This window comes from Gadus morhua, chromosome 10 (assembly GCF_902167405.1).
Source record: "Gadus morhua chromosome 10, gadMor3.0, whole genome shotgun sequence".
Taxonomy (NCBI): Eukaryota; Metazoa; Chordata; class Actinopteri; order Gadiformes; family Gadidae; genus Gadus; species Gadus morhua.
The window spans coordinates 14,577,686-14,600,131 of record NC_044057.1 but is presented as its reverse complement, the minus strand read 5'-3'; the positions used below and the strand labels follow the sequence as shown (position 1 = coordinate 14,600,131).

At 46.6% G+C, this 22,446-nt stretch overlaps 2 protein-coding genes across 2 annotated transcripts in view; one reads left to right on the top strand and one right to left on the bottom strand.

The window, feature by feature from the left end:
- Positions 1 to 316: 316 nt before the first annotated feature.
- LOC115552764 (uncharacterized) lies at positions 317 to 1,961 on the top strand. The gene is made up of 4 exons (XM_030369076.1): positions 317 to 512; positions 606 to 1,325; positions 1,502 to 1,625; positions 1,747 to 1,961. The coding sequence occupies exons 1-4, from the start codon at positions 317 to 319 to the stop codon at positions 1,949 to 1,951; spliced, it is 1,245 nt and encodes a 414-aa protein (XP_030224936.1). The 3' UTR covers positions 1,952 to 1,961.
- Positions 1,962 to 5,186: 3,225 nt separating this feature from the next.
- The window catches only part of dock2 (dedicator of cytokinesis 2), a 130,749-nt gene continuing 113,489 nt past the window's right edge, over positions 5,187 to 22,446 (bottom strand). Inside the window, exons 37-51 of the mRNA XM_030368941.1 lie at positions 21,330 to 21,440; positions 20,565 to 20,654; positions 18,924 to 19,028; positions 17,446 to 17,587; positions 16,360 to 16,441; positions 15,686 to 15,770; positions 14,897 to 14,983; positions 13,621 to 13,797; positions 12,389 to 12,472; positions 11,657 to 11,794; positions 9,854 to 9,981; positions 8,035 to 8,224; positions 7,634 to 7,733; positions 6,050 to 6,198; positions 5,187 to 5,819 (exon numbers count right to left, since the gene is read on the bottom strand). Coding sequence (XP_030224801.1) covers positions 5,757 to 5,819; positions 6,050 to 6,198; positions 7,634 to 7,733; positions 8,035 to 8,224; positions 9,854 to 9,981; positions 11,657 to 11,794; positions 12,389 to 12,472; positions 13,621 to 13,797; positions 14,897 to 14,983; positions 15,686 to 15,770; positions 16,360 to 16,441; positions 17,446 to 17,587; positions 18,924 to 19,028; positions 20,565 to 20,654; positions 21,330 to 21,440 — 1,731 coding nt within the window. The 3' untranslated portion in view covers positions 5,187 to 5,756. The remainder of the gene's footprint in view (positions 5,820 to 6,049; positions 6,199 to 7,633; positions 7,734 to 8,034; positions 8,225 to 9,853; positions 9,982 to 11,656; positions 11,795 to 12,388; positions 12,473 to 13,620; positions 13,798 to 14,896; positions 14,984 to 15,685; positions 15,771 to 16,359; positions 16,442 to 17,445; positions 17,588 to 18,923; positions 19,029 to 20,564; positions 20,655 to 21,329; positions 21,441 to 22,446) is intronic.

The following is a 22,446-nucleotide window of genomic DNA, read 5'->3' as shown; positions in this document are numbered from 1 at the left end:
TAACCCGGACAATAGGGTTTTTAACGCAGCGCAGCGCAGGAGGGAAAGGTCAGGGACTACCTGAAGAGGGCAGCAGCCATTTATTTTGGGCTCACCCCTAATGAGGTCAGTGTTGTGAAAAGGGCTACATAAGTTGTAGGACAGGCACACATGTATGCTATGCACATGCTTTAATTAATAAATATGAACAAATAACATAAACATAAAGACACAAATGTACATCAACTTTTTATGACCCCTTCAGGTCAGAAAATTTGCCTTTGAGCTGGCAGTGCACTTCAGCTGCCCATTCCCTGCATCCTGGTCGAGGAAGAGCATGGCGGGGAAGGACTGGTTCACCTCCTTCATGGAGCGCAGTGGCAGCCTCTCCCTTCGGCGTCCAGAGGCCACTAGCCAACAACGGTTGTCAAGTTTCAACCAAAGTAATGTAAACTTGTTCCACCAAAATTTAAAGACGGTGCTGGACCGGCACCAGTTCCAGGCCAAGGACATTTGGAACATTGATGAAACCGGTATTTAATATGAACTTTATTAACATAAAACACAACTATATACACACACACACAACTATATATATACATCTAAACTCACACAACTATTTACAGGGGTCACCACTGTCCAGGTGCAAGACCGCGTCGTCGCCCAGATGGGGCAGAAGCAGGTCGGGTCAGTGACCTCAGCGGAGAGGGGGACCCTGGTCACAGTTGCCCTGGCAGGCAATGCTCAGGGCGACCTTGTTCCGCCATTCTTCATCTTCCCCCGTAAGCGGTTCAAAGACCACTTCCTGAGGGGTGGACCCGTTGGCTGTGCAGGCAGCGGCAACCCAACTGGCTGGATGAAGGAGCCAGACTTCCTCCTGTACCTGGCCCACTTCACCAGTCACACCCGTGTGTCCAAGGAGTCGAAGCTGCTCCTCCTGCTGGACAATCACACGTCCCACCTGTCAATTGCAGCAATTGATTACTGCAGAGCCAATGGCATAGTGCTGCTGTCATTCCCTCCCCACTGCACCCACAGGTTGCAGCCAATGGACATTAGTGTCTTCGGCCCCCTTAAGGGGTACGTAAACAGTGCAGCGGACAGGTGGATGAGGAGCCACCCAGGGATAAACATCTCAATTTATGATGTGCCCTCCATCGTTGCTGAAGCCTTACCAAAGGCTGCAACAGTGAACAACATTACCTCCGGGTTCTCAAGTCCAGGGATCTGGCCTTTTAACCCCTCTGCATTTGAGGAGAAGGACTTTGCCGGAGCCTATTCAACAGACCGCCCTCCTCCCCAGGCTTCGGGTGACGAGGTCAGCGCTTCTCCAGGTGCCACTTCAGGTAGGAACAGTTCATCAGAAGCAACAGAGGATTAAACAAAGGTTAATAATAGATAAGTAAATAGTCCCATGAGTCCAAGTTCATAAAAAAAGTCCATAGGGTAGTGGACGGCAGAGAAGCTGTGTTTATAAACATTTATTTAAAAGTGTGTATTTTTTTAATGTGTCCTTTGGCAGGCATGGATGTACCTGATCGAGCTGTCCGGCCTGAGGGAGAGGCCGTTGAATTCAGCCCGGACATCGTCCGGCCTTACCCTAAGGCCGGACCTAGAAAGATCACAAAGAGAAGAGGGAGAAAGAGGCAAGTGGAGTTACTCTTGCATCTTATATCTTGTCTGGACTTCCTTTGTCTACAGTCATGTAGACCTACCACATTTAAAGTAATTCAATTATCATTAAAACGTCCAATTTAATGTTTTCAGGACAACTGCTATACTTACGGACACCCCGGTGAGGGCTGCTTTAGAGGCGGAAAAGCAGGGAACTGTGAAGCAGCGTCGTCCCGCCAAGCAGCCTCCCTCCTCTCGGGCTCCCAAGAAGAGGCTCTTCTCGCCCGCTCCTGATGCCGGAGTTGCTGGAGTTGCCACCTCAGCTGCTCCTCCCACCATCACCTGGCCCGCTGATTGAGTCAGCCCCACCTTAGGTCTAGTTTGTCCTGTTCCGGAGGCAGCAGAGTTCACCACCATTGCTGCCTCTACTTCTGGATACTTCTTATCCAGCGAGGACGTCAGCTGCCTCGTGTGCTGCGAGCTCTTCAGCGCCTCGATGCCTGGGGAAGAGTGGGTCCAGTGTGTCTTTTGTTACAAGTGGTCGCATGAGGCTTGCACCGACGGGAGTGCACACTACCTGCGTCACCTGTGTGACAAAGAATAAAAATATTCAGCCTACTATACTGTCCATGTGTCTGCACTAGTTTGCAGTGGAAATACTGTAAATGTAGGCCTACAGCACAATTCACTTAACATTCTAGACTGATTAACTAACTAACTATTGGGCCTGGGTTAGGCTATGAGTGGGAGCTGGGCTATTAAATATTTCGCTGGGTAGGCCTACTTTTCGTCCATGATTGTAACGCATCCAAAATAACAACGGCTACATTAAATTATGACAATGATAATTGAATTTAGTGGACATGCACACTTAAAAACTGCTGGGTATAAGCTATAGGCTAGCCTTCTACACCCTTGCTCTTGGTCATGACACATGGCATGCCGATTTATCTTTTTCTCCAGCCATTACCATCAATCAGCTAGAGTGCAATCTTAATCAAAGTTCTGCTTGTTATATGATTTCAACATAATGTTCATGTCAATGTGCAGACTATTACACAATATTTATCAGATAAAATAAGTTTAGCCACTTACCTGTCCACAGAGACTCCGGATGCTTCTGTGCGCCGGGCTGTGCGTGTCGAAAAGAAATTAACCCTGTGCGGCGCTTGGATACATTTCCGCTGTAACAGGTCTCGTGATATCCTGTTGACCTGGTCGTTTTTGTTTAAAATAAATAAAAAGATGTTCAACTGTGTATCCTTAAACATGACTTAGGACAGGGAAATAAGTAAATTTAATGCAAATGTAGTCGTCCAAAAGAAGAAAGGTGAGTTTTAATCGAAATGTGATCTTGATAATTACGCCCGGGCCAAAAATATATTTTGACCTATTTATATGATGCGGAATTACGTGAAATTTTAGCAATGAAGAGTAAACTAGTATGTTGTCTAGTATGTTGCATAAAGAGTAAGGGCAATAGATTATTTTTAAAATATGCTGTTTCAATCGTCCCGCATGTGTGTTTCAAACGTCCCTACTAGGCGGGGCGTTTGAAACAAATGTCAACTTGCGTTCAAAGTTAAAAAACAGCTCGATCGTCCAACATATGTATTAAATTTCACTTGTAACTAAGAGAACACACCTGTGAGTTGTTGATCACATGTTAAAATTATTTGTATACGTAACGTCATCTTTGAAAAAGACGTTTAACTGAAAAGTGTTTCAATCGACCCGGCTCTCCCCTACATGTCACAATATATATTTTGCTATGATAACGTTGTCTTTCACTTTGTTAAGACATTTTTTCAGAGTTGCTATATTGACAAACTGTTTGTATAGTTGTAAGACGTGAATTGTGAACCTATACCTACCTTTGTGTCAGCTCTTCATTAGAAATTAGTGATGGGTCGTTCCCGACCGAATCAGTTCGAATGAACGAATCTTTAAACGAACCGAAATGATTCTTCTCTCTCGTTCATGTCGTTCGTTCTCAGACTCGACTCCTGCCAGACCCACTAGTCCATCGGTTCTCAAATTTTTTTGAGCAAACGCCCCCCTGACCTTACCCTGATCCTCTGCCCCCCCCCCATAAAAAAAATAAAATAAACTAACAACCCCACTCACACTCGTGTTATATTGCTTTAAGTTGTCAATGCGTCGTTTTTCATTGATTTTGCGTTGGTCAATAATAGCAATGAATGACCTCTGAGTCGGTTTTGGTGGAAAAAATATAAAAATATTGAATATTCATGACATGCAAATGTCTCACCTCTGATTGGCTAACAGCACTGTCCATCATTGTAATAAAACCAATTAAACTTCCAGAGCGACAGGGTGGGATTGTGAGTGAGTGAGTGAGTGAGTGAGTGAGTGAGTGAGTGAGTGAGTGAGTGAGTGAGCGAGCGAGCGAGCGAGCGAGTGAGCGAGCGAGTGAGCGAGTGAGCGAGTGAGTGAGTGAGTGAGTGAGTGAGTTCTATTGGCCAAGAAAGAAGAGTTGAGGAAGAAATGGTTGGATTGAACATTCATTCACCATGACCGCGGTGCGGGCACTCCCGCGACTCCCGGCCACCACATCTCCCGTCCCCAGGAAAATGCTATGAAACTAAATGTAATATTTTTTCTTGCTATCGGCCATGTTTGATTGTGTTGGGTTAATTATTTAACTGTTAACCCGCGAACTTGGGTTATGTTTATCAGCGTTACTATAGAGATCATGACGATAGCTGATGTAACGGGAGCCCGGTCGTGTGCAGGACCAAACCGCGCTGTATTATCACTGTTCCACTGCGCATAGACAGTATAAAGAAGCTGATACGGTAGAGGTGTTAGAAACCAATAAATGAAAATAGGCTATTTATTTCAGGTAGCCTATTTTTTGCCCAAAAAAACCCAAAAAACAATGAAAGTTTAAAATCTCCCCCAAAAAAAGGGAATCACGTTCCCAGAGCCCCCCTAGGTTGTGCGAACGCCCCCCAGGGGGCGGTACCGCCCCCGTTGAGGAACTAGACGATGACTCGCTGTTAGTTCATTGACTGTGAGTGGTGAAGAAGGAAGAGGCTTAGTGAACAAGCGTACATAACACGATTCAATATCAGTGAAATGGTCAATTCATGCTGTCTTTGTACTTTCTGTGTCATGCCAGATTAATCAAATATTTGAATATCTCGTTAATCTGTCTCGTTCTTTCATGGTTCGTTCTCCAGCCGGGACCCCAACCATCATTGCTAAATCAAGTATATTATCTTGCTGATATGTTAAACATCCAATAATCAACTACACCCCCCATCCCGCTGCGTTTGGTTAAAGTTGTAATGTTGTGTTGATTGATGACCGACTTCCACGATCGTTTGAGAATGAGAACGAGGGAGGAGCTGAGTCGGACTGACTCAACTGAGAACCGTGCGTTCCATGATTCGATTCACCGCTACCGGAAACTCGACCGGACGAACAAACAAACAAACAAATCTGAACGACTCTTTTTGGCAAACTGACCGACGCAAACTGAATCAAGGAAAAGAATCATTGAATCCATCACTATTAGAAATGCCCTGAGAGTTTACAGGAACTAGAAGCCATTTAACAGTCAATTCAACTCTTGAGGTCAAAACTTTTATTGTGAAATGAGATGTTGATTTATCTTAACAGCAGTGTCTGCACTAGTCTTTCTGCTCCGCTATATTAAAATGGACCTGTCAGATTTTCATAATGTGCCAGGTCGTTTGGCAGCACGACAAGATCCATAGTAAAACTGACAAAAGGAGGTTTACTAGCGATTCATCGGGTTTCGTTAATCACATAACTGTCGTAACAAGAAGTGCTTCAGTCAAGCGTGTCAATAGATTGTTTTGTGAATGCCCAATCTTGCAGAAGCTCAATCAGTTTGAAAGCTGCTGGTTGCCGTTTGCCTCTATTAAAATTCTCCTATTAGCAAAATGTGTCAGTCAAATACAAAATGGCGACATTGAATAGTGACACTGAATTATATAAAAGAGGAGGCACTGAATCAGTGCAGTAAGCGAGTTATAAAAGAGCAAGCAACCATGTTGCATTTCATGGCATAATTCAAACCTTCCATCACTGCTCATCGGCACTTCTTTGTTCAATTCTCTCATCAATCCAGTGATGGCACCAAGGAATACAAAAAAAAGTGATGATAAATATCAGAAATGATTGATGTTGTCTTTTGATGAGGCACTCGTCTTCACATCTTCAGATTTGGAAACCTAATGGGACACACGCACACACACACACAGACACACACACAGACACACACACACACACACACACACACACACACACACACACACACACACACACACACACACACACACACACCTAGTTAAAACCGAGCCACTGTATCTCATATCTCTTACGTGAACGTTTTGGTCACGTGAAGAGTGGTTTTAAAAAATAAAGTAAACATATAATAAAGAACACAACATTCGTAGTTTACCTTATTCTTGAAAAAAAGATTCAGGACCCCCTTGGAGCGTCTGTCGGCGGTCCTGTCTGAGCCAGCGCATATGGACATGGACTTACTGTCCCGCCTGGACCGGCTCGAGTCCACCTCCTCGGCCGCCCCCACCACCTGTAGGGACAGACCTGTGGACGAGCAGCACCCAGGGTCACCCGCTTTGTTTTCCTCTCCAGTGCCCTTCAATAACAGCTCTGTGACGAGGGCCACTACAGCCCCTGGTGATGCTGAGTGGGGATCTGGTTTGGTTAATAATGTTTTTATTACATCTTATATATATATATATATATATATATATATATATATATATATATATATATATATATGAAACATCTACAGTCTGGATATTTGTTTATTAATTTGTGTTTAGAAGCCATGGGCGACGCAAGTTTATTATTATTCTTGGGAGATTTACTGTCTTGCTACAGGAATCGCGACAGCAACTTTCTTAAAGTAGACTCACTTTTTGTTGCTTTTTTGTCAGGCACGCACACTTGAATATACCCGTATACGCACGCACAAACACAAACAGGCTCGCACACGCCGGCACGCACACGCAGGCACACTGGCATGTACAGACACACTCCATTGACCAAAATTGAATAATTCAACAAAGCCAATTGAGCTGTACAGCGCTGAGCTTCAGGACCCAAACCTTAAGGCTTAGTGCCTCCTGGCACCTCAATACAAACAAATATCAGACTAATGTTTGTTCACACATTCAAAGTTGATGTTGTTATGAGTCATCCATCAAAGTTTGTTAAAGAAATAAGGATTGCTGTGTTTGAAGATATCTACCGGAAAACATTTGCATCACTTTAATGAAAGTAATCATACCAAAATCAAAGTCAATCAGGGATTTGGGCAACCAATGACATCCATGGCTGCAGTTAAAAAAGTTTGCAGGTGGAGTTTTAATCAGACTTTCATCTCCAACCTCAAGTTAATCCCAACAGAACCAGGGGCCATACAGCTGCCAAACTATTCTCCACTGTGCCCATTCAGGTTTATTTACTATCATTGCACTGCAGGGTAATGGCGCTAAACAATCTAACCGTACTGGTGGGATGTTTTTTATTAAGCAGAGGAAAGAAAACTGAAAGCTGAGCTAGAAAAACAAAGATCACAGGCCATCGGTTGCAGCGAGGTAAAATACCTAAAGTTAAGTTGATCTTCACCTTCTTTCGTTTAAAAATAGAAAGTTGAAGGAGGACGAACTGTCCCATAACCTAATTTTAGCCTCCATTTTCTCCTGCAGTGAGTGATATTTTCCTACTATTATATATGCATGGATCTGAAATCTGGAAACACACAGAAATTTAAGTAAATTAGCGATTTGGGCAACCAGGTACTCAAAGTCAACTTCAGCAATATCCATGATAACTTCAACATTACTTTAGTAACAGTGTGTATAACCACCACACTTTAAAGGAGGCAATGTGGAATCACAGTGTGAGAATTGGAATGGATGGATTCACTGCTGTGTGTGTGTGTGTGTGTGTGTGTGTGTGTGTGTGTGTGTGTGTGTGTGTGTGTGTGTGTGTATGTGTGTGTGAGTGTCACCTCCAATAGCAGGCAGGGATTTGGAGTTGGCGTTGGTCAGAACCATATCATTCACGTCGGTCAGGTTGGTGTCGCTGCGGAACTCCTGCTTCTTCGACAGCTAGAGGGCGACAGAGTTACACAAACACAGTGAAACCCTTTTACAATTCGATTCACCGTTTTGAATTAAGCACGTTGACTGCAAACCTGCTTTGACATCCTCCTCTTCACCTCCTCCTCACCGCCTCCTTCCCCTCCCTGACTCCCTCTCCTTCTCCTACTCCCTTCTCTCCTCTTCACCCCCACCCTCCCTCCCTTCCTCCTCACATGTTTGACATCCTCTCCCTCTCCTCTCCTCCCCTCTCCTCCTCCCTTCTCTCCTCTCCACCCCTACCCTCCCTCCTACCTCCCCCCCTCCTCACCCGTTTTCCGTCCAGGGTGGCGGTCCTCTCCCTCTCCTCGGAGATGAAGATCATGCTGCTCCTCTTCCTCTTCTTCTTGCTCTTCCTCAGCTTCACCTCCGCCTCCCCGGGAACCTCCTCCGTCAGGCTCAGACTGAGGCTGCCGCTGGAGCGTAGCCGGACCCCCACGGCCTCAGGGGGGGGGAAGTCCCTGAAGAAGGGGGGGGGGGGGGGTGGGGGGGGTTGGCATGAGGTGATGTCGAGATGCAGTTTAGTGACGATCAATGAGGCACGTGGTGATCAATTAAGCGTGAACAATTAAGAGGTAATTGAGAGGCAGTGGACGATTAAGGGAAGATCAATTAGGCAAATGCGATTAGTATTTAGTGATCGGGAGAGATCAGTCACGGCGATGCGCTGATCACAGGGATGTAAGGACGGTGCTCCCCTGTCTGGGAAACCAAGCTTTTATTTTATTTTAGTAACTGTGCAAAACCCTTTCTGTTGCTATACCAGCGTTTCTGTTACTGCTGCGTAACATGACCTTTTATCTGGTATACATCATGTATATATTGTTCTGTCCAACCCCCTGGCGAGGTATGGCTGGTTGTTTTGCTTCTCATTTCGTGTCACATCGCTAGTAAGAGAGTGGCCGTCGTACATGTTATGTCACTCTGAATAGTTCTGACACCACGCTAACCAATAATACACTCAAGGTCTTAATGAGCTAGAATCATGCCCAGGCAATGTATCCGACCCAATCTCTCAGCCCATCTGTCTTCATCAGTCCCCTGTCTACCTTGGGTATCAATGATGGTAGCCATGGCGACGATGCACGACTTCTAAAAGCAACTGGCTCTCCTGCCTCTCCCGCCCGGTTCAAGAGCCACTTTCTCTGAAACTGTATAGTTTGTAACTGAGATCACTACTGTTGAAACTTCAGTGTAACTTTTTCACTGCAGCAATCTTTAATGTTTAAAATTGACTTTTTTCCCCCTCAAATCAATTCAGTCTGTGGAGGTGAGGGAGACAGGAATCACACTTCAAGTGAAAGCGATGGCTGCACTGCACAGAGTTTGCGGGGGGAGTTTTAATCACACTTTCATCTCCAACGTACAGTTAATCCCAACAAAACCAGAGGGCATACTGTTGCTGAACTATATTCCACTTTTCCCATTCAGGTTTATTTACTATCATTGCACTTCAGCGTAATGGCGCTTTACAATTTAACTACTGCTGAGATGTTTTTTATTTAGCAGAGGAAAGAAAACTCAAAGCTTAGCTGGAAAAACAAAGATCACAGGCCATTGGTCGCAAGTAAAATAAAAAGGCTGTAATCTTTCTTTTGCAGAATAATAATAATATAGCGTTGAGGGCCTGTGACCTGTTCCATAACCTCATTTAGTGTCTGCCTTCTCCCTTTCTGAATGATTTTTGCCAACTATTTTATTTATAACTATTTATTTTCGATCGTTATGCCTTCATTATTGCAGCTGAACATGGTTGATGCATTGGGGTGTTATTTCTATCATTTATATTTTCATTAAATTTCATTAAAAAGACGCCCCACGTATTCCCCACTCTAATAACGCGCCATATTAAATGAATTATAAATTCGGGGTTCAGAGGACAATACCACCAGCTGATCAAAGCACCAAAATAATAGAACCACCAATGTCATTTGTCTAAATAACTTTTTTGTCCTTCATTGTTAAATGCTCTTCTGCAGAATTGGTGCCAGGAAGTGATCTCCACTAATGATATCGGTAAAGGCTGTTTCAGTGAAGCCAGGAGGGACGGTACGCTGGTTTGATCTCCCAGACCAGTGAGCTTCCCCTACCTGTCCGGTTGGGTCCTGGTGGGTGTTCCGCACTCGGACCCCTGCAGGGAGCTGATGGAGATGACCGACTGACGCATGGAGCGCAGCATGGAGCGAGGCCGGCTGGACTTCCTGTCCTCCATGTCAGGCTGAGAGAGAGAGAGAAATTAGAGAATTTTTTTGAGAACAATGAGAACAATTTGAGATCAAGCATGAGAGGTAAAGGGGGAGCGACACAGAGAGAGAGACAGAGAGAGAGAGAGAGAGAGAGAGAGAGAGAGAGAGAGAGAGAGAGAGAGAGAGAGAGAGAGAGAGAGAGAGAGAGAGAGAGAGAGAGAGAAAGAGAGAGAGAGAGAGAGAGAGAGAGAGAGAGAGAGAGAGAGAGAGAGGGAGGGAGAGAGAGAGAAATTAGAGACATTTTTTTGATTGAGCATGAGCGATAAAGTGGGAGAGACACAGAAAGAGAGAGAGAGAGATTGAGATATCGAGCATGAGAGGTAAAGGGGGAGCGACACAGAGAGAGAGAGAAAGAGAGAGAGAGAGAGAAATTAGAGAATAAATTGAGATTGAGCATGAGCAATAAAGTGGGAGAGACACAGAAAGAGAGAGGGAGAGAGATTGAGATATCGAGCATCAGAGATAAAGAGGGAGAGAAACAGAAAGAGAGATAGACAGGGGAAGAGAGGGAGGACGTATGAGACACAGAGAGATATGAGAAAGCAATATGGGCTTTTAGCTCGGAGAAAGACCATGATATCTGGATGTCTGTTGATATTTCCAGAGCAAAGGGGCTTAATGGGGCGATAAGCATTCATCTTCGGGTTATAAGAGGTTCTTGGATTGACGGGAAGGGGTAATCTTGTGTCTTAGATCTAGACAGGAAATATTTAAAATGCCTGTGCCTTTGATATTTGTTTGAGACTTTTATCTCACTTGGTAAAAAACTAAAAAGTATATAAATATGTAATGGTGTTGGCAACCAAACCACAACAAAATATAAATTCCAAGAGAGAACTAAACCGGTGTTTAAGTATCTGATTGCAGATTGTCCATTCGGACAAAAAATAACAAAGACAGTTTTGTCGCTTTTTGGACTGAATCTGTTCAGGGTCCCTTAGATAGCTTCACTCTGAGTCCAACTAGTTCCCTGATGAATGAATAGGGTTTGTGATAAAACAATGTTTTGAAATATGTATTTTAGGCCTTTAACCAACGTTGTCATCCAGCCATCTCCCGACCCCCCCTCTGGCGGTCAGATAAAAGCCTCAGTGGCTGTCGTCAACAGACGGAGGGCATCGCTGTTATTGTTGGTTAATCCTTTTCCCGCTGAGCTTCTCAGGACCAGCCAACAGATGTTGTCTGCCGTCGCCCACGATTCATCATTTTTTTTCAGTTCGTGTGATAAATCAGTTTTTATCACACGAAAATAAAGAATTAGGATGTTTCTCCCCAAACTATCGCAGAGTCCTCAAACCTCTTGATCGCACCGCTACGAATAATGAAACACAGGGTCATTATTTCCCCGGTGCAGCAGTGCTAACCGGCAGCCACATCTCTTTTTATCCTGGTCTGAATCCCTTCCAGGAATGTGATCACAGGCCGTGTGTTCTCAACCTCCCCTCCAGGTCGGCGCGGGTGAGAATCCAATTTAATAAGGAGAAATCAAATCAAATAAAAAATAACTCCAAAAGTCCTTCAAATACACTTCCACCGGAAGCTCTCTGATCTCACTGAGACACCGGCGGGAGAGCGTGTCCGCCGCTCCCCGGGCTAGTCGTCTGAGCCTCCGAGCCGGGGCTCTGGAAGAAGAGGGTTCGTCCTCACCAGCTCTCGCACGCCGTACTGCGTCTCCACCTTCTTCCTCATCTGCTTGAAGCACTCCTCCATGCGCTCGTGGAAGGGCCGCAGGTCCTCCATCACCCTCTTGCCGTGCAGCGAGATGCCGGCGCCCAGCAGCGGGATCTGAAGAACATCACACACGAGTCTGACAGGTGCCGAGCCACGCACGTTGAGGCTCTGAGCGCTGCTGCCTGCAGGCACGCTGAGGTTCAGCCCGGTGCTCTTTGCATTGAGTAGAAGTGCAATGCATTTAGCACGCAGTGAGCGTCTAGTTAATTTTTTAAAGAGCATATATATGCACAGTGCAGCAATGAAAACATTATATAAAGTCTATTATGATGATATTATGATTATTATTATTGATTAATGTAGCACTTTTGCAGTGAAGCACGATAATTAGAAAACTGCTGCGAGGGTGCAGTGTGAGTATAAGCCTGTACATGTAGACCATGGTTGAGTGGGTGCATGTGTATATTGGGAATGTGTGTGTGTGAGTGTGTGCATGTGGGAAATGTGCATGTGTGAGTCTGTGCATGTGTGAACCGTGCATGTGTGGGTGAGTGTGTACACGTCTGTAATCTGCATCTTTGTGTGAGTGTGTGCATGTACGTTGAGTGTGTCTGTGTGTGTGTGTGTGTGTGTGTGTGTGTGTGTGTGTGTCTGAGTGTGTGCGTGTTGAAGTTTGTGCACATGTGTGTGTGGGCGTGCGTTCCCCACCTGCCAGGCGATGAGGTCCTTGAGACGCAGCAGCTTGTCGCGGTCCTCCGGGTGCTGCTGGGTGAACTCCTCAGTGAAGAAGGCCTGACCACCGGACACACACACACACACACTGAGTTAGCTCCTCCCCCTGTCCTCCGCTGGCTCCAAGATGGTCGCCAGGCACACACACAAACACTCCGAGTTAGCCTTTCCCCCTGCCCTCCGCGGGCTTCAACATGGCCGCCAGACACACTCACACACACACACACACACACACACAGACACGCCGAGATAGCTCCTCCGCCAGTCCTCCGCTGGCTCCAAGATGGCCGCCAGGCACACACACACACACACACATACACCCTCGAGGTTAGCCCCTCCCCTGTCTCTGAGATGGCCGCCAGGCACACACACACACACACACACACATACAGAGTTAGCTACTCCCCCTCCCCTCCCCTAGCTCAAAGATGGCCGACCTTGCGCCTAGCGCCTTGCAGTGCTCATCTTACAAAGACGAAGCGCTCTCTGAGATTCCAGCCTCCAGCGGGTTCCTCGCCGGTGAACCCACTGACCAAGGTCTGCAGGCCCAGCCCGGGGGTGGGGTGGGGGGGGGGGGGGGGGGGGGGGGGGGGGGCGGGGCAGAGAGAAGGGGACGTAGCGCCGCGGCTCTAATGGGATTAGAGTCACCTCCAGCCGGGCCGGTGACAGGAACGCATCGCCTCTGAGGCGCTAAACGGCGTGATTTATTTCAGACGCTCAGGTCACAAATTATTCATCGAGCGGTCGCAAACCCGCGCACGTGCAGCGCACACAAAGTGAGAGTGTCCACCTGCATGAGGGGGGGGGGGGGGGGGGGGGGGGAGGGGGGTAGTGGCGTGTGTTCGATGCGAGCAGAGGTAGGTTTCTGCTGCAGTGCTGGGCTACCCTCAGCTCAAATAAATGTACAATAAATAAATAATAATACCCGCTGTGCCCTGCTACCCCCCTAGCCCCCCCCCCCCCCCCCCCCCCCCCCCCTAACCCCCGGAGTAATGGCTTTACAAATTGAGTCAAGTCGTGCCATTAGTTGTCTGCGTGACATCGCTCGCTATGCACAGATCCGTCTCCCTCATAAAGCAGCATCGGGGCGCATGGCTCAGAGGTACTGAGTCGCAGATGGCGTACGTGGCAAATGTGCCGAATGGCTTTTTAATGTTTTGTTTCGTTGGGGGGGGCGAGGCCCCCCGGGGGCCCCGTCGTAGTCTCACCTTCTCGTACTTGGCGAAGCCGCCCATGACGGCGGGGTCCACGATGCCGTTGAGCAGCATGGACAGGGGGTTGATGGCCAGGCTGAAGTCCGTCTGGTACTGGTTGATCAGGGCCAGGATCTTCTCGTTGGTGAACTCCATGGTCTCGATGGCGTTCTCCAACGGGGAGAGGGTGGTCTGGGGAGGGCAGGGGGGAGAGGGAGAGGGTGAGGCACACGGCCAGGGGATGTGATGGAGTCAGGGGAGGAGGTGAGGCACACGGCCAGGGGATGTGATGGAGTCAGGGGAGGAGGTGAGGCAGCCAGGGGATGTGATGGAGTCAGGGGAGGAGGTGAGGCAGCCAGGGGATGTGATGGAGAGGAAAGAAAGGGTTCAATAATGAACAAATACAGATATTTTTTAAAGATGAAAAATACAAAAAAATGGATGTAAGGAAGGAAGGACAAAATGACGGCAAGTAAGAAAGAACAACAAATGAAAGAAAGAAAGAAAGAAAGAAAGAAAGAAAGAAAGAAAGAAAGAAAGAAAGAAAGAAAGAAAGAAAGAAAGAAAGAAAGGGGATTTGAAAGATAGAAAGAGAGAAGTTAGTAAGTAACAGATATTTTTTATTATAAAGTAGTGCTGTCAAGCGATTAAAATAATTAATCGCGATTAATCACATTAATGTCATAGTTAACTCACGATTAATCGCGAGCAATCGCGATTAATCACAAATGTTTTTTCTATGCTAAATATCCCTTGATTTCTTTGTCCCATTAATTGTTCTAATTTTAATGCTCTTATCAACATGGAGAAATGCATCGGCTTGCCTTGTGCAAATGTTTTTTTATTGATAACAACATTGGCATATACTGATGAAAACAGGACGATACAAAAAAAATGCCTATAGTGCAATTAAACGATGAACATACAAACATACTGCCTTGAACATAGCAGTCAGGCTACTGCTTCATGTTTTGAGCCAAAGAAATTAAAGGAATTGCGTTAATCGCGCGATAAAAAAAGATTAACGCTGTTAAAATTGGTTTGCGTTAACGCCGTTAATAACGCGTTTAACTGACAGCACTATTATAAAGACAACAAAAAGTCCAACAGAAAGTCAGTAAGACCGAGGTCAGAGGTCATGAGTCCAGGAGGAGTGAGAGTGAGTGGGAGCAAGACTTCCATCACAGCCAGGACTAATTTCCCACAGGGGCCCTCAGGGTGGCTATTCCTTGTCCACACTTGCTCAAAGGTCACGGGGGTCAGAGGTCAGGTAGATCACCACAGCACTGACCTGTTTCATCTCGGTGGCCTCGAACCAGCGCAGGATCCCGGGGAGCTTGTAGACGGTGGTGAAGGTGGTGCGTTCTATCCACATGGACTACGGGCAGAGGACATCCTCATCAACACTGCTACTGTGCATGAAGACCCGTCACAGGAGGAACTCACATCACACGTGTGATCTGCTTTCTAGGAATTCTAGTTTGATCCCCAAACCCGCTGAAGCATACATTTCTCAGTTCCCAGTTCTCTTAGCACTCTGGCTCTCTCTCTTGCTAACAAGCCTCCTGGCTGTGTGACACATGGCTCCGTTTTAATCTGTCCTGTCTAATAGAGACGGAAAACTCAGCGGGCCTGAACATGACTAACATGAACCCGTCTCCAGCGATGCCGAAAGGCCGGTCTTCTGCAGTGAACGCTCAAATGCTTGGTGATATCTTTGGGGGGAAAACTGTGTTAAAGGTGAACGAACATCGACTCGCAGTGTTTGACTGGGCCTCCGGTTAGTGTTATATCATTATTATCGTATTTTTTCCTCCTTGCTTAATCGTAACAGCGAGACGCAACTTTGACTTCAAATTACATATGTACATCCAACGTGTGATGTTTCGTTACTACTTCCCTACTCCAAGAGTGAAACAGAAGTGTGTGATACCTAGTCACACACGCATCCAACACACATAACAATCCATCCTATTGAATCAACAACGAATCCAATGAGTCCTAACAGCAGTGAGTCTCTGACCCCATGGTGGTCTCAGTCCCATAGAGTCTCAGATGAACCAGGTGAAGACTCACGCACCACAAACTCGTTGTTGGGGTCCACGGGCCCCTTCTTCACGGGCCTGGAGTAGTGGAAGCGCTGCACGTAGTTGCACTTGTAGAAGCTGTGGGACGCAGACGGAGACCAACAGAGCAATGAGTTTGATGGAGCGGATCAGATCAATGGGATCAAGGGGTTCAGAGAGAGAGAACCTTTAAAGTAGTCGTCGTTAAGAAAGCACAGTAAATCAACTGATGTAATCATAGTTGGTTTACACTATTTGAGGGGATGCTTTTCATCCAAAGCGACCTACAGTAAGAACTACTACATGACTCGATAGTAAATGTATATTTAAGATGGTATTTGACTAATTAGTCATTTCGTAGAAGCATATATTCAAAGTGACTTGGAGCGAAATAATTTGTAGCGACATGAAAGTTATTGAGATGGTCCAGAGGTAGATCATATTGGGGACATTGGGAATCAAACCCGGAACCCTTCGGCGGGGACCAAGCAAGCTATCCTGTAAGAATCTGAATCCCCTGATAACCTTCTCATTAGGAAGAACCACCAGGATAGAGAGGTGAGCAGCAGATCCAGTTCTGCTCACCTCTCCCCAGACTACTCAATAAATACATGAAGCTCTCATGTGTGTTGCTGACGTCAGAACCCAGAGGCCCATAGGCCCAGAGGCCCAGAGTGGCGGTACTGACTTGATGATCTGATCAGGGACGGGCTTGTTCTTCAGGCGGGGGGGCATCTCCAGGACGGGCTGCACCGTGAAGCACTGCAGGTCTGGAGGCGTGTGTCAGGAACACCAACATGGACCCGAGCCTGACAACATCCGCTTTAATCCCCGGTTCTGAGCGGCATAAAGCTGCCAAGTGAAAGCCATTCCCTCGTGTGTGTGTCTGTGTGTGTTTGTGTACGTGTCTGTGGTGTTATTCTCAGTTTCTGTTCCCTGTTGCCCTGATTTGTTTTGCGTGGGTATGTGTGAAATTTAGAAATGTAATTATTGACTGCTAGTGGAAAATGTGTTAAAACATTGCTATTATTTCCGGTCAGGCCTTTATAGAAAGTAAACCCTGAAATAGGGGCTTCGACTCGGTCACACCAAGAACATCATCTGAGTGTCCATCAGACATCGGACCACAGAGGTGCATTTACCTGGACCTAGTGTCCAAATGCTGAGTTAACCTGAATGCACCTCAGTGGTCAGATGTGTGATGGAATCTCAGATTGTTAAATAAAAAATATATTTTCTGGTCAAATGCCATTGAAATCAAATGCGAAGGGGACTTTTTGATTGAGCTTAATGTATGCATTTGTAACAACCGCACCGAACACGCAGTGTCATACGCGAATAGCGTTGGTCACACCGGTTACAGTATCATATTCTCCAGTAAACCGACGTTGAGAAGATGGATATCCGACTTACCTCACTTTGGTGCTGAAACCAAGGCTATATTCATGCTGGATAATTGACATGCTTGTTAACAACGAGTTTTAACAAAGGTTTCGGCGATACGATCCTTCCTACTAGAGTTTGATGACATTATGTCAACACCAACCGTGAACTAGAGAACATAGCACAAGTTTGAGAACTCATTCATTAAAATTTCCCGGTTTCCCGAAATAATTTACATTGGGAAGAGGGATTGGAATATGTGGAGTAACCCCGGGATTTCACTTCATTTCCCTTCAGTGTGTGTGTCTGCGTGTGCGCATGCCAGTACGCAAGTGTGTGTGTGTGTGCGTCGTTTGTGGATGTGCGTGCGTGCACGTATGCATAAGGATACACTGCAGGGGAGAGTCCCAGATGTCGTCCCCAGGCATGGTGGTGGTGTTGAGGCGCAGGGCGCTGGGGAACTGGCTCATCAGCTCGTTCTGGAAGTCCTCCCTGCGTTCGTACTCCTTGCCCCTGTGGATGAACACCTTGTTCTGCATCCAGCGGGAGGAGGGGGGGGAACGTACCGAGACTGTTAGCTGCTGTGTTTATGTTTGTTTCCTTCAGGTTCTCCCAGCCTGGGTAGCTTCAGTTGTTCTGCGATTACATTATTTATAAGCGTTAAGGCAGGGCACGCAGATTCTTATTAAAATAATCATGGTGCACACAATGTGATCGAATGCAGAGCAGAGAACACTAAACTACACGGTCAATCCAAACGATAGCGCTGGCTCGAACAAGCGGGCATCAATCCCAATCAAATGCTCCTCTCGGTTCTCTACACACCAACCCACCCCCTGCCCCGGCCTTCTGCAATCCATATGGCACATTGGTCAGAAGCATTGCAGCCATTTGGGATAATCAACCACCATTAATACCCACAGCCGTGTGGCCAACAGCGGCCGCTGTGAACCGCGGACGCCATACGCTGGGACCAAGTGGTTATTGATGCTGTGAGTGACGCTCCAGTTTGCTGTAATGAGTCTCGAGGCTGAGAATGGTTCAGCGACCGGCAGCAACAACGGCATTAATATGCAGGCAGGCCCCGGTCGACTGCTCCAGATGATTGTGGGGGCCATATTTGGAACAGATTGTAGGAAGGAGTAGCGCGGCTGGGAGTGTTTGTGTGTTGTGATCACAGCGCTTCCTTGTAATTTGTTTATGAATTATGCATTTTATCTAGTTCGGCATGTTCAGCATGAGAAATTAATTCTGTGTAATATGGAAAACAGATCTGTGACGCATTTTACAGTAAAACGTCTCAACAATTGATGGTAAGTTTTATACATTGTATGCAAATGCTATTCAACTCAGAAAACCACCCAGTATCTATCCTACAAATCCTACTGTAAACTGTGGACGGTTTGAAATGTACTACAGTTCATATCAAACTGTAAGTTTACTAGATATAGTACTGTATCAGTATGATATGTACTAGATATTGTACTGCTATCAGGTGACAGAATGATATGTACTAAATATTGTACTGGTAGCAGCTGACAGTATGATATGTACTAGATATTGTACTGGTAAGAGGTGACAGTATGATATGTACTAGATATTGTACTGGTAGCAGCTGACAGTATGATATGTACTAGATATTGTACTGGTAGCAGCTGACAGTATGATATGTACTAGATATTGTACTGGTAAGAGGTGACAGTATGATATGTACTAGCTATAGTACTGGTCGTGTCTGACAGTATGATATGTACTAGATATTGTACTGGTAGCAGCTGACAGTATGATATGTACTAGCTATAGTACTGGTCGCAGCTGACAGTAGTAACTACATGTGGTGCAGTAAGGGGGAGAGAGAGTTCTACGCACCCTGAGAAACAGGGGGAACCCCTGGCCGTAGTAGCCCACCGCAAAGTAGTCGGGCTTGGGCCTCAGGATCTTCATGATGTTCTCGTAGAACTTTGCCTGCTTCTCCTGGGACACACAGGCGCACACACACACACACACACACACACACACAGAGGCAGACGTACACACACACACACACACACACACACACACAGAGGCAGATGTACACACACACACACACACACACACACACACACACACACACACACACACACACACACACACACACAAACACACACACACACACACACACACACACACACACACAAACACACCCAGGCTCGCACACACCCAGACAGAAAGACAGACCAACCAAAAGACACAGAATGGTATACAAGACAAATATAGACAGAAACGCAGAATAACACACACACACACACACACACACACACACACACACACACACACACACACACACACACACACACACACACACACACACACACACACACACACACACACACACACACAGGCAGACAGACAGTAAGAGATGTTTCTGGGCTGGGGTTCTTTCGATGTATCCACTGTGCATCGGGAGCATTTTTTAACATCCTCTGCCAAAGACAATGCCGCCCTCAGCGGAAACAGACGGAGGTCCTCTGGGGGCGCGTGACGGGGCGAGGCGAGGGAGGGGGGAGAGAGGGGCGAGGGAGGGGCGAGAGGGAGGGGAGAGAGAGGTTGGGGGGGGGGAGAGAGGGAGCCGGCAGCTTTCAAGGGCGATGTGGCTGTCACTTATATAACCAGCTCATTCCAGCAGCGTCGCTGGGGCAACGCACTCCCAGAAGTAAGGTTGAACCAGTGGGTAGGAGAGTGGGGTAATCCCCCCCATCGCTGGGAGAGGTGTGCAACTCCCTCTTCCATGGAGGGGGGACAATGAGAGCTAGAGGAGGGAGGAGAGAGAAGGAGAAAGAGAGGGCAGAGAGAGAGAGAGAGAGAGAGAGAGAGAGAGAGAGAGAGAGAGAGAGAGAGAGAGAGAGAGAGAGAGAGAGAGAGAGAGAGAGAGAGAGGGAAAGAGAGAGAGGGGTAGAGAGAGAGAGAGAGAGAGAGAGAGAGAGAGAGAGAGAGAGAGAGAGAGAGAGAGAGAGTGAGAGCGAGAGGGAGAGGGAGAGAGAAAGAGAGAGAACGGAGCGCGAGACACAGGGAGAGAGATAGCGAAAGAGAGAGGGAGACACAGATAGAGACACAGAGACAGAAAGAGAGCAAGAGATAGGGAGAAAGGCAGATGATGGGAATGGAATATGGAGGTCGAGAATGACTCTTGTGTGATGTGATGTCAAGTAATAAGGATGAGAGGGGGGAAGGAAAGGAAACTCATCCTGAGTTTGAGGGCCGCCGATGTGATAGAATAAGCATATGTTCAGGGGGCTGGGGACATTCTGGAAGCAAAAACTTGTTTCACAATTCTTCAGATACATTTAAAATGTCATCATGTTTATTTTCACAAGCCAAACATCATCAGGGGGATATTTATCGTGAAGTATCTCTAGGTTTAATGTGGCACACTATTCATGGTAGATAGAGTGAACAAAAGTCAACCCGACGTTTCAACAGTTCATTGTAAGTTCTGTGATCGTATTTCAGAGGGTTCGTCTGGAGTCTTACCAGTCTCTTGCTCAGTAACTCGTAGTCAAATATCTCGTTCTCGTACTGCTCCGAGAGCTCTTTACACAGGGTTATCGCCTCCTCCCACATCTACACACACACACACACACACACACACACACACACACACACACACACACACACACACACACACACACACACACACACACACACACACACACACACAGAAGAGCGCACATTTGCAAGAACACACGCATGAGTACACACACAGACAGACACATGGATATAAATGTGCCTCATTATGCATACATCTGCTAATAAGCTTTCATGCAGAAAGAGTATTTTAACTCAATAAGTGGTCTCTTCTCCATCTCCAGATAGTTTCCAAAAGTATCTGTTTACGTTTTCTTCAGAGACTATAAAGCTCTCATGAAGAATACCAAACAGACAGGTTAGAACTCTCTCCTTCAACCGAAATAACTTTAGGCAGTATTTTTCTTTGTCTTTTATAAGGTCGCTTTAATATTGCCGCACCAATTCAATCATTATAATCGGGTGCCAGGAACGCTTTTATTGTGGTTTTTGGCAGGGCCGGTCGGAGGTACGTTTCTGCATACGCATGTCCATAAAGAGCTCTTTGAAATCCCATATTTATCCCTTAATACATTAACAACTAACAGCATCCCCTGTACGACGCTGGAAACCCAAGCATGCATTTAGTTTAATGGACAAAGTATTTTGTTTGAAGGCCTTGAAGAAAAAACATGGGAGGAACCCATTGGGTGTGTGTGGATGAACTCTGACCTTTCCCTTGTCGAAGTAGTCGATGATGATGTCGTACAGGGTCTCCTTCATTTGGCGCTGGGTCTGGGAGCCGTGGAACTCAAGCTGGGGACTAGACAGGTCGTCCGACCACTGGGGCAGAGAGAGGGAGAGAGAGAGAGAGGTAGAGAGAGAGGTAGAGAGAGAGAGAGAGAGAGAGAGAGAGAGAGAGAGAGAGAGAGAGAGAGAGAGAGAGAGAGAGAGAGAGAGAGAGAGAGAGAGAGAGAGAGGTAGAAAGAGGTAGAGAAAGAGAGAGAAACACACACACACACACACACACACACACACACACACACACACACACACACACACACACACACACACACACACACACACACACACACACACACACACACACACACACACACACAGATAGGGGGTAGAGAGATGATAAAAACAAAAATGGCAATGAGTCATAAAGATGAGTTGTGTGGGGAGAGAAAGTTTATGTGTACAGAAGATCAAAATACTAAACCAAACGATCGCATCATCCTGCTAGCCTGCAGGATGCACCAAAATAATTGTAGCGTATTCAAACCCTATTGATTAGAGCTGGTTCGGCGGGAGATAAAATATGTTACACAACCATACACACTTCACGTTTCTCCCCAGTCAATACGGTGTGATGATTTAACCACAGCAGGCCCCCGTACAGCATAAGTCTTTCCCAATACTTCATGCAGTGCTGCAAGCGTTGTGATAACGTGAGCAGAACATTAACGGTGTGCGCTCCGTTCATGAGTGTGAGCCTGGTTGTAGAAGGCAGCCCCGACAGGACTCTAGTGAACCAACCGAGTCCACTGCAGCCACACCGGCGATGGAAGGACACACACCCTTGAACTCCCTTGCAGCGTTGTAAACGGATACCAGGAAGACTTACTTGCTGCTGTCAGCTCTCACACACACACACGCACGCACGCACGCACGCACGCACGCACGCACGCACGCATGCAAACACACACACTCGGGCGCGCACACACACACTGGCAGACGCCACGTCATAAACTAAACCTCAGAACGTCTTCAGCTTGTCACCATTGACCCTGAGTGTGAGGGTGTGTGTGTGTGCGTGAATTTGTGTGTGTGTGGTGTGTGTGTG